At 36.3% G+C, this 20,529-nt stretch overlaps 1 protein-coding gene across 2 annotated transcripts in view; it reads right to left on the bottom strand.

Annotated features, from left to right (window-relative positions):
* Positions 1-20,529, bottom strand: part of SRBD1 (S1 RNA binding domain 1) — a 227,531-nt gene that overhangs the window by 14,336 nt on the left and 192,666 nt on the right. For both annotated transcript variants that reach the window (XM_055241108.2, XM_055241107.2), the window contains exons 17-19: positions 17,550-17,656; positions 16,149-16,325; positions 11,457-11,636 (exon numbers count right to left, since the gene is read on the bottom strand). In XM_055241108.2, coding sequence (XP_055097083.1) covers positions 11,457-11,636; positions 16,149-16,325; positions 17,550-17,656 — 464 coding nt within the window. The remainder of the gene's footprint in view (positions 1-11,456; positions 11,637-16,148; positions 16,326-17,549; positions 17,657-20,529) is intronic.

The raw sequence follows: 20,529 nt of genomic DNA, 5'->3' as shown, positions 1-20,529 counted from the left end.
GCAGAACGAAGCTGTGGTGAATTTTAGATGTGGGGAGGTGTGTTAGACATATTCAGTAGGCTAATGACTCACCTGTCAGAAAAACTGCAAATTACAAGTCATGGGCCTTCTGGTTGCTCATAGTGAAAACTCTGAATATCAAATCTGTGAAGAGTCAATGGTTGCTGTTTGTTTTTTAAATAAAAACAATGTAAACTCTGCATTACAGTCACTTATTAGTTAGAAGACTTCTTTGCTGGGCAGTAAGCTCGGGTTGGAGAGAAGGCAATGAAGACTCTGAAGGCAATTCTCAAGGAGCAGTTCAGAGATGCTAAATCCTTGAATAGGAATGGGAAAGAGACAGAGACTGAGATATGCCCACTCATTAAGGGTCTTCAGTAGAGGCCATTCTTGACTATCTGGCTTGACTTATTTTAGCTCCACGGCAGGGAGCTAGACAGAACCTTTAAAGGCCCTCCCCCAATCTCAACTACTTTTTAGCTCAAGGCACCAGTTAGGATCCTTTATATTCATTTATCTCATTACGGAATCCTTGTGTATCTGTTGGGTTAATCTACTTTTGGTTCTAAAAACCTGACAGAAGTTTTTAGTAAATTAAAGAAAAACACTGTTTGGCTTTTGTACAGTAGTTTCTTCCCTCCCCAAATAAATATTTTGGTGTGTGATTATTCCTGTCCCAGATCTGAATTTTACATCACGGCTGTCTACTCTCTGATACTTTTCAACATTGATTTTAAGAGTCACAAATAAGCACATCAGCAGAAACAAAGGAAATCCTATAGTACAAATATCACATACAGGTATTGGTACAAATATCACATACAGGTATTGATACAAATCATTCCTTGATATACATTTACCTGGTCCATTCCAATGCTACTGCATGTGATATTCCTGCTACACAGGCTGTTAACCACTTATAGAAACTAGTATTAGAATTCCTCCCTAATGGGAAAAATTGAAATAACAAATACTAGCTAATGCTTTATCAAAATGAGTGCCAAATGACAGTCTTGACATTAAATTTCCTGATATTTTTCAAGTTAAATCAAGAGCACAACCACTTTCAAGCTTAACTATCTGGAGTGAATCAAATTCTTAATGCAGCAGATTCTCTGGGAGAGTGCCAGGTCTCACTGTGGCACATACAAATCAGCATCATCTGCGGCACCAAGCACTACTCCTGGCACCTTATTCAAGAAAAAGAGGAAATCGGATACCTGCCTTAGCTCTCTGGATCAACCCAAATGGTGGGACAAACACAGAGGGGGTAGTAGTGGGGAGAATAACCCCTAAATAGGCTGTTTCTGGGTCTCATTCTACTAATATAGCAGCAATTTTACTTATGGTTTATGGCACACAACACAACGAGCTCACACACACAGACATGACAGTTTCTGGATGACGACAGAAAATGGTAAGAAATCCTCTTTCACGGTCTCTAGACTTTTAGCCTGCAAAATCTAGGAGGGCCTTGGCCCTGGATACAATGCTCTGTGAAGGCAAATGGGATTCAGTTTGGGGAGGTCTTGAAATTTTTTCAATCCACAAGAGATTCTGGAAGAAGTACTTACACAATATGTAGGAAAGGCAACGTTAAGAAAGGATGATCTATGTGTTCTACCAACAATTTTGTTTATACAACTGCATTGACCACAGCCAGTTTAGATTATACAAAAAAAAAACATGAATTAAAGTAAAGCTAAACATTTCATTTTGTTCTACTGAAGTTATCAGTTCCTGAGTAGTTCCCTTCCTCAGTGTTCTTTTATGTAGTCATCTTTCATTATTAATTTCTATCGTTTATTTTTTCATCAAACAAACATTGCCATATCAGTATTTGTCAGGTGCTAGGGATAGGGAGGTAAAACAGACTCTTATGATCCATGTCCTATTGGAGCTTACAGCCTATAGTTATAAACTAACCTGAAATTTAATTGTCACTAGTTTAGCAAATCTGGTACCAAATTTTCAGATGCATTATTTATTTTGCAGAGACAAGGACAACTGAAGGAGCTCATGGCTTTACTATGATATTCTACTATGTTATACTCCTTTTTGACCATCTGAGCCTATTATGAGTAAGTGGGGTATGGTGGAGTAACCAAGGGGTACATCAAAAGCAGCTTTTTAATGAAAAAAATTAACATTATTTTTCTTGCTTTTATGCAAGATGTGTCTTAAGATTCCTGATCTCTAAGATCAGTTCAGTGTTCCCCATATTCTTTGTATTCTTATTTTAATATTTACTCTGAATTTTATTGATGATTTTATGCATCATTTAGAACATGCAGAGCACTGTGGCAGGGGCTGAAGAATATAAAATGAATAGAGGTGATTTATGCCCTCCAGGAGCCTCCCAAAGTAGGAAGGATATACTTATACTCACAGATACCATAACAGAGGTAAGAAATTAGTAAATGCCCTTAGTGAAGCATAAAGGTTGTTCAAGGAGAAAGATCTCATTTCCAGCTAAGGATATCTCGTAAGATCAAAGATGATTTCAAGGCTCTGAACTGAGAAACTGAAAGGATGAACTGAAATAATCTGAGATGAAAAAGGTTGTAGTTGAAGATTTTGGGGAGAGACGGGTTCAGATTTAGGCATGTTAGGTTTGAGATCTTAAGTAGGCAGATAGTTTGGAAGAGTAGTTTGGGCTAAGAATATAAATTTGGGAGTCATGTGCTTACGATAGTCCTTAGAGCCATGGGACCAGATGAGATCACTATGGGAGTGATCACTGTTTAGTTCTTTAACCTTTCCCTTTCCCACTCCCCTCCAATACAGTGAGTTTCCACTTCATCCTCCACAGTGTCTCTGGTATTCATATTATTTTTGCCATTTGTAACCAGTTACTAATTTTCATATCCTTCATCCAATCTTTCAGTAAATCCTATTGCCTCTACTTTTAAAGTATATCCAGAATCTGAACACTTCTCACCATGTCTTCTGCTGTATCATCTGGGTCTCAGTCATCATCTTTCTCTTGGATTACAGCAATTAGTTTAACTGGTCTCCCTGCTTCTACCACTGCCCCTTACAGTGGACTTAAAACAGCAGACAAGGGGATCCTTTTAACATGTAAATCAGATCATATCACTCTTTCACAACTACAGTCAAGCCCCTATAGTAGCCTCCCAATGCCCTTTTGACTCAATCTCCTATTTTTCTCTCCCTTGCTCACTCTGCTCTGGCCACCTTGGCTGCCTTGTTATTCCTTGAACATGTCATGCCTGCTCCCACATTCGAATCTTCACACTGCCTGGCTCCTCTTCCTGGAACTCTTTCTCTAGATATCTGCACAGCTAACTCTTTCCTCCGTCAAGACTGTTCTTAAATGTCACCAAGTCAATGAGGCCTACGATGACTACCCTACTTAAATTTTCAAACCCTTGCCCACAATCCTGGCAATCCCTATTCCATTACTCTGCTCCTTCCCTGTTTCCCACAACATTTTATCACACTGTATAATTTATTTATTATGCTGGTTGTATACTGTGTCTCTTTGAGAGCAGGGATCTTTGAATGTATTCCAAGATTGCATAACAGTACTTGGAATATGGCAATCACTCAAAAGACTTTTTTAAATGAAAGATTCTGTCAGTTCTAGCCTAAGTTAATGGAAAGAGATTCATGCCATTAACCATTCATTACTGAGCCTTTTTTGTTTGTCTTGTTTTTGTGTGGGGCTAGTGAGGACTGATGATAAGAGAAGACAGAGTTGTAAAAGGAGGGACAAAGGGGGGTGGTACAAGTTTCAATTTTAGATACATAGAGTTTCCATTGCTAAGATACTCATGAGAAAATCTCTCACAGACAAATGGAAAGGTTGGGCTAGAGCTTAGAAAGGCCTGGACTAGGGATGTTAAGACATAGGATTTGAATTACATAGTCAGGTAAGAGATACAGATGGTCACGTGTATGGGTAGAATCATCCAAGGGAGCAAGTAGAACAAGTAGAAAAGATGATGAAGGTCAAAAGCTTGAAGAATATATACATCTACAGGGCCAGAGGAGAAAGAGAAACCAGAGACAACATAAAAGTCATGGTAGAAGGTCGGTAAGTTGATAGCATCAAATGTGGCAGAATGGGTAAGAGTTAAGAATGGAAAGAGGTGACTGGTCATCAGTTGAGAGAATAATTTCAGAAGAGGGGTAAGGATAGAAGCCAATTGTAAGGGACTGGGAGAAAGCAGGCAGAAAGAATTAGAGGCAGATAGTTCTGAGAGGGTCAGCAATGAAAAGAAGGAGTGAGGGGTTAGAAGGTCTAAGGGAAAGTAAGACAAAAGGTAGCCACAGCTTCTAGCTTTTCGGAAGTGAGAAATAGGGAGACCCCAGCAATAATACATCTCTGGCTAAAAATGATGAGAAGAAGTGAAGACATTAAAGATACAAGAGACAGTTATAAAGCTTTATAAAGCTATTATAAAAAACCTTATTCATTTGGCTGCCACTCCCCCACCCCTCACATTTAGAGGCGAGGCAATTAAGACACAGAGATCAATACAATGGGCAAGGTCAGGAGTCCTCAGCAGCAACCTGGCAGAAGTCAGGGTGGGGAAGGAAAGAGAATCAAGACATGGAGGAGCAGTGTAGGGAAGGATGGAGCAGAAGGAGTAAAAATACAGAGACAATCTGAAGATAGGATTGTAAGGTAGTTTTGAGTTTTTTCAGTAAGGTAAGAAGTGAAGTCACCAGGTGAACGTTAGAAGACACTGAAACAAGTAAAAGGAATGTAGAATAGAATGGCTTCAAAGAACTATTGAGGGAAAATCTATCTGTGGCAACAGTGTAGAGCAATACTCTAAATCCCATGTTCCGCTTATATTTTCTATAATATGGGTTCTCTTGCTATATTTAATTGACATTCTACCTCCATCCTCTTGCTGAAAACCCTGCTCTGGCTCTAGGATGAACACGCTACTCCTGCTCTGTACCATATTCCTCTCCTAAAATAAGAAGACAGCAAACACATGCCTCATATAAAAAACATGATGGAAGGGAATTATTTTTAGTGGAATATTCTTCAGGAAATAGCATATCTGCAGCAGAACAGCATAAAATTCTACATACTCTAGAGAAGAATCCATTTCCTACATACCCCTTAATAAAATAAATCGGCAAAGTTTCATTTATTGGACGGGGTAATGTTTCCTTGAGAGAAAAGGCGGTGTCAAATTTCAGCCACGTGATGATAGAGTAACACTCAAAGACAGCATATTCCAGATACTCTTTTTTTTTTTTCTTAAGAAGCACATGTAACACAAGCCCTGTTACTTTTCTGTGCAGAATAATACATAGAGTCTTTAGGGTACAATACCTTTAATTGGAAAGACCATTATGATTTCATTAAAATCTGGCTGCAAGCTAGCTTTTTCATTGTAGCCTAGTTAAGAGCTCAAGCTTTAAAGTGACATAGATCTAGTTCGAATCTTGGTTCTACTAGCTAAGTTAGCTTAGGCAATTTACTTACCTATCAGAGACTCTGTGTATCTGAAGAAGTGGGAATAATAATAGTACCAAGCTCACAGCATTGCTGTGTGAGGTTTAAACATGATGATGCTTCTAACATGCTTGGTAATGAGGAAGTAGCCAATGAAGGTTGTTTGTACTGGACCATTAACTATTCCAAAGCTGGCCTGAGCTATATTTTTCTGTCTCCAATCTTCTAAATGCCTCTTTCTACAGAACGAAATTTTTAAAAACCTAGCCTAAATCTAACCTTCTGCATAAAACTTTACAAGATTCCCCTATCTGGAAATGAGTTCTTTTTCCTGGGAACAACCTTTGTGCTTCACAAAGGGTACTTTCTAATTGTTCAGCACTATTTTGATATCTGTGAATGTAAGTTTTATCCTCCCCAAGGAGTTATTAGGCTCCTTGAGAGCATAATCACCTCTATTCATTTTTATATACTTCAGCCTCTACCACAGTGTTCTGTACATTCTAAGTGATGAACAAAGTCATCACCAACAAAATTCAGAGTCATTATTAAAGTAAAGAACACAAAGACTATGGGGAACACTGAACTGATCTTAGAGATGAGGAATCTTAAGACACAACTTGCATAAAAACCAAAAAAAGTTTTAGTTCATAACAATTAAACATTTATACTTCAAAAACATAACATTATAAGCAGATATAAAAGGTAAACAAGTAGAAAAAAATGCCAGTCCATATAACAAAGGGCTTTAATATTCAAAGAACTCATACATAAATAAGGCCTTTAAAAATTATATAAATAATAAATATAAACAAAAAAGTTGACTTTCTTTAAACCACTAAATAACTCAGGCTATAAAATATCATAATCTCAATTTTCCTAAAAACAAATATGAGACAGACTATCATAAACACGAAAGGAAAGACATAATCATGTTACATTTTGATGTATTTATGTGGGTGATATTATGGAATGGTGACATTAAAGCCATTTAATTTCCAATACTTTTCTGATACAACTAAAACATGAAATGTACTGCAACGAAAATTCTTTTAATAGAACTGAAATCAAACCAATGATGAACTAATCACATCTTAAATGGGCTTTTTTCTTCCCTGGGAAGACACTTGTGTGAGAATATATAGAGTATGAACTACCTATGCTGCGTGATGTTTAAACTAAGCATACTTGATAGACAGAAATTGCTATCACAGCTCCAAACTGGATAATGGGGATGGCAAGATAAACTGCTAATTTCATCTCTAGGTTTTACACTTAATTTTGGCCAAAAGGCGGAGAAGCGATCATCTCTAGGTTTTAAAGGTCAGGCGTTGGACTGCAACAGAAGAAATTTCCCACTAAATAGTTTACAAATACCCTCCTTCTGAGAGACAAGCTTAGTCCCAAAGGAAACAGACAGAAAGGTGAAGTCACTAGCAGGGCATTTATATTTCACATGCAGAAACTGGACCACATCAAAGTTGGCAAAAAAAAGTCCTGTTTACAGGAGAAATTCAAGATTTTTCAGGTTTGAACATTGCTGATGGCATTATAAATCAGTGTGTTACTTGGTGATGTATTTCAAGAGCCATAAAGACTTTTAAGCCCTGTGGTAGAGTAATTCTACTTCTAAGAATCCATCATAATGAACCACTATTAGCACCACTATAACTAAAATAAGTTACAGTTCAATCACTTGATGAAACATTATCTAGCTTTTAATGAGAGGGGTATGTAGAAACAAAAAAAAAATTTGTGTTTACAATAGAAAGCAAATTAACAAAAATTGAAAAACTTCTAAACCATATTATAACTAGATTATGGAAACAAACAAAAACATACATTATAAAAGATACTGGCCAGGTGCAGTGGCTCACACCTGTAATCCCAGCACTTTGGGGAGGCCGAGTAGGACTGCCTGAGCGCAGGAGTTCAAGACCAGCCTGGACAACATGGTGAAGCCCTGTTTCTACTAAAAATACAAAAATTAGCCAGGCATGGTGGCGCAGCACATGCCTGTAGTCCCAGCTACTTGGGGCTGAGGTGAGAGGATTGCTTGAGCTCAGGAGGTTGAGGTTGCAGTGAGCCAAGATCACACTACTGCACTCTTGCCTGGGTGACAAAGTGAGACCCTGTGCACATCCTCTCCGACTGATTCTCCCCCTCCCCCTAAAAAAAGATAGTGATTTGCACAGAACAAAATGATAATTTAGTCTCCATGTACGCCTCAGAATTATTGCAAGAAGTCTATGAATCCCTGTGCACATATGCACCTTCTCATCAAACACTAAAAATACAATTATTATGGAACCACAATATTTTTTTATATTAAAAAAAATCAGAACCATGTCCCAAAGTTGAGAACAAGACAAGGATATCTACTCTCACCATTCCTATTCAACACTGTACTGAAGGTCCCGGCCATTGCAATAGGCAAAAAAAAAAAGAATAAAGAAAAGAAAAAAAAGAAGCATGAAGATTAAAATGGAGGAAGTAAAGTTTAATATAGTTACTGATGACATAACTACTTATATAGGAGAACTTAAGGAATGTACAAATACCTAGTAGAACTAGTAAGTTAATTTAACAAGTCTGCAGGATATAAGGTTATTATACAAAACTCGTATTTTTATATATTAGCAACAAACAAGTAGCAGCAAATTTAAAAAACTCCATTTACAATAGTGTTGAAAAACATATAACACATTTAATAAAACACAGGTAAAATCTGTACACTGAAAACTAAAAGACACTGCTTAGAGAAATAAGACCTAAACAAATGCTGACATAATAAGTTCATGGGCCAAAAGACTTGATAAATATTATTAAGACAGCAATATGACATTTTTTTGTCTCTAAAAAAATAGAGGTAAACCACAAACTAGGAAAAAATATTCATGATTCATGTATTTGACAAAGTACATTTTTATATATGCAGAATATATTAAAAACCCCCAAAACTCAATAATAAAAGGGCAAACAATTCAATTAGAAAATGGCCAAATCATATGAACAAATATTTCACAAAGAAGATATAAAAATGGCTAGTAAGCACATTAGAAAGTGTTCAGTGTTGCCAGCGAAATGCAAATTAAAACCACATATATCTTTCCACACACATTAGAATGGCTAAAAACAACCACCACCACCTAAGATCATATGACAAAAATGCAAGGTAACCAGAATTCTCACGGTGAAAGTGTAAAATATGAGATGGTACGACCAGAGGAGTTCTAAGAAAACTGAACTTTCATCTACCTCATGACTTATCAATTCCTCTCCTACGTATTTTTCTAAGATAAATGAAAACAAAGGTCAAAGGCAACAAAAAAACTGCGCAAGAATATTCACAGCAGTTTTACTCAGAATGGCCAAAAACTGGAAATAAGCAAGGTTCATGTGATATTGGGAAATACATATCTGGCTTTCCTCCTGTTTCCCTGCAAAAAGCTCCTAAAACCTTTGGAATCTCCAGAGTGATAGATAAGAGTGTCTTTTGTAATGACATGACTGGTAGCTGGGGTCCCCTAGATAGCTTCAGGATAGGGGATGGTCACCAGAAAAACCAAACAAGTGACTAGAGGGGTTGTCACTTTCAGCTCCAGACCCCCAACCTCCAGGCAGGGGAGAAGGGCTGAAGGTTGAGTTGATCACTAATGGCCAATGATCCAATCATGCCTATGTAATGAAACCTACTAAAAACCCAAAAGGCCTGGGTTCCAATGAGCTTCTAGATAGCTCAACACCTGGAGTTTCCTAGAGGGTAGTATGCCCACGTAGAAGTTCCATATCCTTTCTCCTATATACCTTCCCCCATACCTCTTTTCCTATACATCTTCTTCATCTGGCTGTTCATCTGTATCCTTTGTAATATCCTTTATAATAAGTAGATGAACATTAAGTAGATGTTTCCCTGAGTTCTGTAAACTGGCAAATCAATTGAACTCCAGGGTTGTAGGAATCCTGAAGTTATAGGTCACAACCACGCCTCTCAAGTTGGGACCAATCTTGTAGTACTGAGCCCTCAACCTGTGGGATCTGACACTATCTACCTGGAGATAGTGTCAGAAATTAACTAAGTTAGAGGACACCCAGGTGATGTCTGCTGGATAATCTGCTGCAGAATTGACTGGTTGGAGGGGAGAAATCCCTACATATTTTGGTGACCAGAGGCCACGAAAGTGTTCTATGTTGTACTGAGAGTAGACAGTATAAAAAAACAGTTTGGTATTTCCTGTATCTCTTAGATTTCATTAACAGGAAAATAGATAAGCTGTGGTATATTCACACAATGGAATATTACTGAGCAATAAAAAATAAGCTATTGGTACTTGTTACAACATGGATAAATCTCTAAATATGATACTGAAAGAAGTCTTACACAGATGAGTACAATTGTATGGTAGAGGGAGAAAACTAATCTTTGGTAGAAAAAAATCAAAACAAGTAGTTACCTCTGGGAGGTTGGGGCAGTAACTGATTGGAAGAGGTATAAGGGAACGTTTTCAGATAATAGAAATGTTCCTGATCTCAACAGCAGTTTGGTTACACAGATGTAGGTATTTGTCAAAATTCAGCTAATATAAACTTAAAATTTAATTGTTATGTAAATGTGACCTCAAAAGAAAAAAATCATAAAGAATTATCAAATTGTAGTTAATTATATGAATGCTTAAGTACTTAGTGCAAAGTGTACCAATGTCTGCAACCTTTGGAATGCATCAAAAACATAAGATGGGCCAGGTGCAGTGGCTCACACCTGTAATCCCAGCTCTTTGAGAAGCCAAGGTGGGTGGATCACTTGAGTCCAGGAGTTTGAAACCAGCCTTGACAACATAGGGAAACTCCATCTCTACTAAAAATACAAAAAATTAGCCAGACTGTGGTGCTGCATACCTGTAACCCTAGCTACTTAGGAGGTTGACGCGCAAGAATCACTTGAACCCAGGAAGCAGAGGTTGCTGAGATCACACCACTGCACTCCAGTCTGGGTGACAGAGAGACCTTGTCTCAAAAACAAAACAAAACAAGACAAAAAAATAAGATGGATGGATAAGTAGATGGATACGTGGAAAAAGAGAATAAAATGTTAATGATAAAATCTAGGTGTGGCTATATAGGAATTCACTGTAAAAATTTTTTTTCCAATTTTTCTGTATGGTTAAATTTTTTCATCATAAAACTGTTGGGGGAAACCAGGAACTAGTTGGATGTTGACAGAATATTATTTTTTTACTTCTTTTTTCTAAGTTTTCTATAATATGCTATAGTCTTTTTAAATATTTTTAAAAGAGAGCAAATTAATGACATTTACTAAAATAATCAAAGTGATTTTAAAACAAAAATCTCATTTTAGATTCAATAAAAGTTAAAATATTCACTATATTTGTTATATTGTCATATAATTCCGTAAGAATCTTTTAAAAATGTCGTTATGTAGCAAGTCACTGTTTTTGAACTAATTAAAAAAATTTTAAGCTAATTAAATATGCTATTAAAAAGTTTTTTCTTTCTATGCCTTAAACTTCCCTTTTACTCAGAAACTTCCCCCATGTCATTCTGTTAATGTATACTCACTAAAAGTACATCATTTCTTAGATTTTAAGATTTTAAAAACCAATAAAGATAATATTACTTAAGAAAGCTGAGTTGGCTGTTTACTTTCAAAAGGGTTTTATCTTTAGAAAAGCACAAGTTTTATGCCAGGTGCTAGTCAATTGTGTCTTGTTAATTTCCAAAACAAACAGAGGGGAGTGCCATGCAATTTCCATTACACACACTTCACCATTAGTATCAGGGTTTATTAGCTTGACAATGCTCCAGGAGTAATGGTTTCATTCTTCACTGAAATAAAATAATGTGCCACATAACTCAGCAATGCAGAACTTCTGAAAAATGTTGTCACATTAAACACGGTCATATTTTTCAGTTTCCATTATGCCAAAACAAAGGCCATTTGCTGTAAAGAACTCACTCTGGATATGGAGAATTCCCACATGGGCCTCAGACTTACCTCATTGCTATGTCATATGATTCTGGATGAATACAAGTTTGGTCCAAAGGATTTGGCTTCAGTAAAACATTCACTGCAGTTTTGCTCTTCTTTTTGCCCTGCTTCTCATTTGTGACCTCAACATCTGCTGAAGATGTCACAGCAACTCCTTGAATTTGGCCTGAAGTTTCAGTTTGCTGACTATGTAAAACCAGAAAAAACCACATTTATAAAAAGGTGAAGGTTGGGCAGAAAAGTCTTCAAATTAAAATGTGCTTATTTCTCTGTCATACAAATATGCAAAAACAGCAACCAGATTTTGACCTTTCACTTCATAGAAACTACCACTTATTTGTTTAAATCACTGGGAAAAGGGCTTTCTGTTACTTAAAGCCAAAAACATTCTTAACTGATTGTCTGTATAATTGCCATTCTAGGAGTGAAAAGAGGAAAATGTAGGGAAACAAAATAATAATATTTCTCAGAGCTAAGAAAAACAAGCTCTCAAAAGAATCTATTGAGTGTAGAACAGGATGAATAGAAAAAGACTCATACTTGGCTTAGGGCAGTGGCTCACGCCTGTAATCCCAACACTTTGGGATGCTGAGGCAGGCAGATCACCTGAGGTCAGGAGTTTGAGACCAGCCTGGCCAACATGATGAAACCCTGTCTCTACTAAAAATTAAAAAATTAGCTGGGTGTGGTGGTGCATGCCTGCCTGTAGTCCCAGCTACTTGGGAGGCTGAGGCAGGAGAATCGCCTGGGAGGCGGAGGTTGCAGTGAGCTGAGATCCTGCCACTGCACTCCAGTTTGGGCAACAGAGGGAGAGACTGTCTCAAAAAAAAAAAGAAAAGAAAAGAAAAGAAGAAGACTTATACTTGACATATCATGGATAACCTTTACAATATAAATAATCTTTAAAATTCTAAAAGGCTTTGAAGAGAGAAAATTAAAACATTACTTTAAAAGGATCTGGAATCAGACTAGCATCAGATTTCTCACTGGCAAACATCAGATGTCAGAACATAGTGGAACAATATCTTAAAGGTTCTGAGAGAAAATGATTTTGAATTTAGAATCGCATACCTAGTCAAATTAGCATTCAAGTAGGAGGGCAAATTGAAATCATTTGCAGGTATGTAAGGACTTAAGTATAACCCATACCAAGCTCTAAAAGAATTTCTTAAGGATTAATTCTAGCAAAAACCAATAAATCAAACAAAAATGATAATATGAACTACAAGGAACAGTGTAGAAACCACAAAAACTGATTAAATACGTGCTCATGATGTAAATATATATACATTATGTGTATATACACATATACACATAATGTGTATATACACATATACACATAATGTGTATATACACATATACACATATACACATTATGTGTATATACACATATACACATTATGTGTATATACACATATACACATTATGTGTATATACACATATACACATTATGTGTATATACACATATACACATAATGTGTATATACACATATATACATTATGTGTATATACATATATACACATATACATTATGTGTATATACATATATACATTATGTGTATATACATATATATACATTATGTGTATATACATATATATACATATACATTATATAGTATATATGTAGTATGTATAGTGTGTATATAGTATGTATATACACACACATAGCATGTATATAGTATGTATATACACACACATAGCGTGTATATATATATACACACACATAGCGTGTATATATATATACACATATTTAAAGAACAAAAATATACATCTATAAAAATATACTTTATATATATGGAAGAGTGTGTATATATAGTGTGTATGTGTATATGTATATACATACATATATACACATGCATATAGTATGTATATGTATATATAGGTTAAAAAACAAAAATATAAAAATATTTTTATATATGTATAAAATATATATAGAGAAAGAGAGAAAAGGAGGGGAGGGGAGGGGAGAGGAGGGGAGGGGAGGGGAGGGGAGGGGAGAGGAGGGGAGGGGAGAGGAGGGGAGGGGAGAGGAGGGGAGGGGAGAGGAGGGGAGGGGAGAGGAGGGGAGAGGAGAGGAAGGGAGGGGAGGGGAGGGGAGGGGAGGGGAGGGGAGGGGAGGGGAGGGGAGGGGAGGGGAGGGGAGGGGAGAGAAGAGGAGTCTGAAACTAAAATCCCAGATTGTCTTATCACGGCAGGTAGAGAGAGTTGAAGAGAGAAAGATTGGGAAGGATCCTGTTTCTAGTCTTCTCTAAGAGGACAGACACACCTATTAACTCCAGAGGTCAGTCCAAAACCAATTTAAGGATGATCTAAGAATAGAAGATGTACAACTTTGAAATCACTAAGGAGAGATAAAGATGAGATGGGAAAACAAGGATAGAAACAGAAAACTTATTAACTGATAAATCTAATGAATAGCGTAAAAGGAAAAGAAGAATCAGAAAGCATGATGGAGGCAAAATACATAGGAAGAATAAGCCCCAACATATAAATAAATACAAATATGAATGTATTAATAACAGATTGAGTAAAACCACAAAATCTAGCTAGATGTTTCTAAGAGCCATATCAAAAATTAAATGTCATAGAAAGTATAAAAATTAAAAAAAAAAACAGGCATATATAGTAACACTGCTAGCAAATAAATTTCAAAGCAAAAAACATTAAATGTGGTAGCAATATTCCATTCTGAATAAACCTATGAACTATTCAGGAGATGTAACAGTCACAAATCTTCAAGTACCTAATTATCAGCTGGAAAAGTACAAGGCTTTAAAACAAGCTGAATGTTCATCAATAAGACACTGATTAGACTAAACTATAGCCCATCCATACAATTAAATATTATGCAGACAATATAAAGAATAAAAAATTAGGAATCTATATGTAATAATTTGGAAGAGATCCAGAAGACTGAAACAAATAAAGCAAGTTTCAAATAGTTGCAGAGCCTGATCCCTTGTGTATACATTTTTAAAATAATAAACATATACATACAAGGTGACATAACTGTAAATTTACTTTCTGGAAGCAACATATAAGAAACCTTTTCAAGTGAGACTTGAGAGGCATCTTTTACTTTTTGTTCTTTTTTTATACTGTGAGTTTTTTGGTGTTTTTTTGGTTTGTTTGTTTTTGAGATAGATAGGATCTTGCTCTGTCACCCAGGCTGGAGTGCAGCGGCATGATCTCGGCTCACTGCAACCCCCACTTCCTGGGTTCAAGCAATTCTCCTATCTCAGCCTCCTGAGTAGCTGGGATTACAGGTGAGCACCACCAAGCTCGGCTAATTTTTGTATTTTTAGTAGAGATGGGGTTTCACCTTGTTAGCTAGGCTGGTCACAAACTCCTGACCTCAAGTAAAAGACCGCTCCTGGCCTATGCTGTGAGTTTTCTAACCAGTGTTCAAAGAACATATAAACTAACAAAAACAGAATCATTTTATCTTCAATTTTTTGCAATTGTGACTTCTAGGTTTCATGATCTATTTAGAAAGAATTTCCATCACTCTAATGCTCTGCAAGATTTCCCCATGTTTTCTTCTGGTGCTTTTACAGTTTTATTTTTTTTGACATTTAAGTCTATGATAAATCTGTAATTTATTTGGGTGTAGGAGTGAGAAGTGGGACTATAGCTTCCTTCACACATACTGAATTACTGGCAGTTGTCATAATATCATTTGTTAGATAACTAATCAATTTTACCCTACCATTTGAAATGTCACCTTTACTATAAACTAAATTCTAACTATGTTTTGGTGGATTTCAGACCTTATTCTGTGCTATTCCTACATCAAAAGCAAACTGTTTAATTTCCACAGCTTTATAATGTATTCTAGTGAGGCTTAATCAGTCTTTTCCAGAATAAAGGTTATCTCCCATATGACCTCTATTATAATTTTGTCAAAAGAAAAAAGTCCATATGAATTAACCAGGTAGTCCCAAAGTAGTAGATACGTAAATGTTCTTCTTTCATGATTATATCATGCTAAGTTTATCTAACAAGCTTTTTTGCTTTCAGGATTAGAAAATAAAGAAATTTAGCTCTTGATCCACACAACTGATAATCAATGCTTTGGTACATTTTCAGTGAGGAGGGAGTGGGGAAACACATCTATGCTTAGGGAACAGCTATGTCAATAAAAAGTGGTCATTTTGAAGTCACCATTGTCACCTCATCTTGTACCAGTCCTTCCCATTTGTTATGCCCTAATTGTGTGGGCCTTTGCCTCATTTCCTGAATATACCAAAGTTGGTCCTGCCTTAGAACTGTGCACTTAGTGTTCATTTTGCCTGGAATGCTCTCTTTCCGATCCTTGGATGGCATTTCATTCAAAACTCTGCCCAAATAAGTTTTCAAAAAATAACGAATCTAAAGTAGTTGCATTACTCCCCTAAGACAGTGTCACATATCCCTGCTTTAATTTTTATAGCACTCCTTGCCATCTGAAACTACTAATTTTACTAGTTCGCTTAATGTCTGTATCACATGTTAAAATATAATTACATGAGAATCTGGAATTTGCTGACTTGCTCACTGCTGTATTCCCAATGCCTACCAAAGGACAGTCACTCAACACTTACTGAATGAAGTCATGAACAATGGACACTTAAAATTTTACACTAATCAGTGGTAGGATAGGTAACAGTAACAAGAGAGGAGGTTGACAATAGAATCAAAATGTATACTTATAATCACCTGCAAAATGTTCGGATATAATCCTGGTTGATTCTGATGAAGCCAGCACACTGCTGGAAGGATTTTGGGCCCAGCCCTTTCACTTTCTTCAGCTGTTCTCGGTTGATAAAGGGTCCATTTTTCTCTCGCCATTCAATAATATTTTTGGCCCTGTTGGCATTGAGTCCTGCAATATGCCTAGAAAAAAAAAATAAACAAACTGAAAAAAAGATCTCATCTGAAAAGACAATCATATAAAACATTTGGATCATAAAAACGACCGCAATGACATATCCTCATACATCTACGTTAATCCAAAAGGGAGTTAAAAAAAAAAAACAACGGAGAAAAAAAGAGTTGTGCAAGAGGAAAGAAGGACAACAGAATAAAAAAATAATGACAAAACCAATAGCTGTCATAAAGATGCTGGTAAGAAGGCTAACACTGATGCAAGAAAAAAATGTTCCTCAGTTTTTCTATACTATTCACATTCCTTATGTTTCTGGATAACGTAATAATTTTGCCTATTTTTTTCAGCATACATACAAAGTGAGTTAGAAGAAGTTATAATAGCTATGACTATGTTATACTACCTTTTTTGTGTGTTAGCCTGTTCTCAGTAATATAGAGTTGAACTACAGAAAGGCCCTTATCTATAATTGCCATGATTAGTATAAATTATATATAAAGACTATATCATTAGGTAGTTTGCTTGGTGTTAAAAGATTATTTCAGAGAATTTCAACTCTATTATGAAATTCCATATATGAAATTATGAAATGTTTGTAGATGTATTAGAAAATCAACAACTTAAAATGTAAGGGATAGTTTCTGCTATACCTGTTTCAGTGAAAAAGGTCCAGATCAGGGAATTTCATGCTGCATTAGCAGACTTGTATAATAAATGCAAAACTGTGAACAAAAAAGCAGCTCTTCTAAAACCACGGGGGATTATATAACATGTAATTACAGTATGATAAAAATTTTGACAGGTGTCTTGTGGAATCAGGGTAAAAATATGGTAACCATACCTTGAACCCTCAGAATTTATCTTTTGGTTACTGCCAGGTTTGACAGATGCATGCAAGAGGCTTAACTAGTGAAAAATCTCTACTCTCATGTGGTGGGAAACAGCTCTTTTCCATGTTAACCTTATTTAAATTCTATTAGCAACACTAATGCACTCAATGGTTACCATATGCTCTTCACTTTAGACCTGCAATATTAAAAATGATAATGTGAACTGTTATAATTCTTTTCTTAAATGATGTCTTCCCCTTTGATTACTTAAAGCAATGAATACACCTATAGATGTTCTATACTTGACAACTTATACATGTGGTCCCTTCTTCTAGCCGAGTTTGGACTGGATAGCCAGTTAAACTCAAGATTCTGTGATCTTCAGCCACATATTTGTCTCACCTTAACAAAACTTCTGAACAGATGTTAATATCCACTCCCACAAAGCTGACACATTCTTCTACGACACTGTCCAGTGTTGCCTTGAGTAAAGTCTGGGATACGTCATGCTGAAAAGACAAAGATCAAATATCAAAAGTGAAGGAGATGTAGTTCTTGGACTATTCCATTACTCTGCCTATATTACTGGTAGTTAGCTAACACACACCATGGCAAATTTCTTCATTCCTCTTAAACACACTGTTAGCAGAATTAAGCTGAAGTCAAGATATCTGTGGCTTCTTACTCTTTAAGCTATGCATATATACCTAATTTGAATATAACAGTACCAGTATTTTTCCCTTGCCTGAAATTGTGCCCAGAGCAGTGGTTCTCAAACTTAAGCTTGCATTAAAATCACCTGTATGGCTTGGTAACACACCCACATCCAGATTCCTGATTCAGTAGGTCTAGGGTGGGGTCTAAGAATTTGCATTCTAACAAGTTCCCAGATAATACCGTGGCTGCTAGATCACAATGAGACATAGTCTCTATCATTCATGCATGGCCTTATAGTGTTATGGAGAAGAAAACATGTTACAATAGGAAGCAGAAAAATAATAGTAAGACAGTAAATCAAACTCTTGTTTCATCAAATTGAAGACAGTATTGTTTATATGAAGCACTATTTTATATACCACTAAGGAAGAAAATGGTCAATTAAACCATGACAGATGCTTTCTTATTGCTTAAATTTTTTATTTATTTTTTAAATATTGAAAGAGCTCTTTAGACTTATTCAGAAACTGTAAGAACCATATATCATGTACAAATAAGAAAAATATAAGCAATCTAAACTGGCTAAGCTATTCCTAAAATTTCTTCACATTCAGTGTTCAACTCTTCTGATCACTTTTATATTCAAAATCATAGGTGTCAAGGTTTTCCATGCAGTATTGTTTTTTATACTATCAAGATCCTTGATAGTGTAGCATTTCTTAAAAGAGCAATCCTCTGTTGTCTCTGGGACTTTCTTTCAAGCTTCAGATGCTCATTCTTACAAAGCTTTGATGATAGTAGCACTATCTTAATCTTTTTATTTTATTTTTATTATTATTATACTTTAAGTTCTAGGGTACATGTGCACAACGTGCAGGTTTGTTACATATGTATACATGTGCCATGTTGGTGGTAGCACTATCTGAATCTTAACAGAGGGTATTAACAGAAGACATTTTGGGCGGCGACAAAACTCCTATTCTTTTCTGAAAGGTCCTTAAATGGTTTATTATTCAATGGTTTGTTAGCTAAAACAGTGAAAGGTGTGCAGTTCAGTCATGTCTCTAGGATTAGCAACCAAGTTCATGTGGAAACTACACCATGATTTACCACAGGGACAACAGCAACTGTAGGACACCATTAAATGTAAGCTACATTCTGATTTCAGAGGTACTAAAATGTCAGAAAATGGCCGGGCATGGTGGCTCACGCCTGTAATCCCAGCACTTTGGGAGGCCAAGGGGGGCGGATCACAAGGTCAGGAGATCCACACCATCCTGGCTAACACGGTGAAACCCCGTCTCTACTAAAAATACAAAAAATTAGCCGTGCGCTGTGGCGGGCACCTGTAGTCCCAGCTACTCTGGAGGCTGAGGCAGGAGAATGGCATGAACCCGGGAAGTGGAGCTTGCAGTGAGCGTAGATCGTGCCACTGCACTCCAGCCTGGGCGACAGTGCAAGACTCCATCCCAAAAAAAAAAAAAAAAAAAAAAAAAAAAAGGTCAGAAAATGAGCATCTTACAATTGGTGAAATACAATATTTTAAAGTATTTGTTGACTAACTGAAACTAGGTTACAACGATGAATATATTTGATGTTACTCATAATTCTAAAATTAATGATCTGTGGGACAGGAGACTTCTCTTTACCCAACATCAAGGAAAACAAGGAATATAATCTAGTAGAGTCCCCAAGTATTGTGATTACATTATTACCATTTAATAAGAGCAGAAGCTTTTGTTCTGGAAGACTGAAGGGTACAGGAGCACTTCTGTATTTCAGAGATAACTTATTGGTAACTAGCCAGGCCACAGCTAAAAATTTTGGATGTCATTTAAAAAATCTAATAAGCAAATATCACCATGAAAAAGATCATAAAGTAAAACCTTAGATCTGACCGAGAACTTGGTTACTCTTGAGCCACAGCTTTTAAGAAGCTAGTCTTTTGTCTAAGCAGATGAAAAGCAGCAAAATGAAAAGCGAACTTTTTAAAATGGGAGGGTAGGAGATAGTATGACAATGTAAAGGCAAGCACAATGATAGCCACAAGAAAAAATATCTGAGGAACACAAAACTACAAACAAACCGGAAAAAGGAAGAATAATCGTTGAGAGCCATTTGAATAAGGGAAACAAGTTGATACAGTACTTCCTAGCACATCAGATGCTTAGGACAGTTAAATGAGTAAGCTACAGTCTCTGCAGCAGATTATTTTGGTTGACTATCCTAACCTCTAGTTGTCAACCCCTTCTCCTCCTTTCAAATAGAAGCCTGACCGTGTGTCCAGCATTTATCCCATTTCTGCAAGGCCATATGCTTTGGAAAAGCTGGATCCACCTCCCACAGACAATGGTGACTGGTTAAAACCCATGTTTTTCAAACCGAGGGTTATGATCAATTAGTGGATCATAAAATTAAATCAGTGACTTGCCACCAGCATAAAAAAATAAAGGAATAGAATAAACCACATAGAGCATATTGCATATACCCTTAACATCAAATGAACAATAGAATGAACAATGCAGCCAACTGAGACTATCATGTGAGACGAATACAACACAAATTGGTCAGGAATAGGTATTTGGTTCACTGATATCTCATTTGATCTTCTGACATGGATGGTCAATCTGACGATAATGAAGAGGTTAAAGAGTAACTGTAGAGTTATAAGCAAAGTATGTGAGAAGTTTATCTATTGGCAAAGTGCTGATTCTTTCAACCAAGT

This window comes from Symphalangus syndactylus, chromosome 14 (genome assembly GCF_028878055.3).
Source record: "Symphalangus syndactylus isolate Jambi chromosome 14, NHGRI_mSymSyn1-v2.1_pri, whole genome shotgun sequence".
Lineage (NCBI taxonomy): Eukaryota > Metazoa > Chordata > Mammalia > Primates > Hylobatidae > Symphalangus > Symphalangus syndactylus.
Note: the sequence above shows the minus strand (reverse complement) of the source record. Positions and strands in the feature narration are given on the sequence as shown.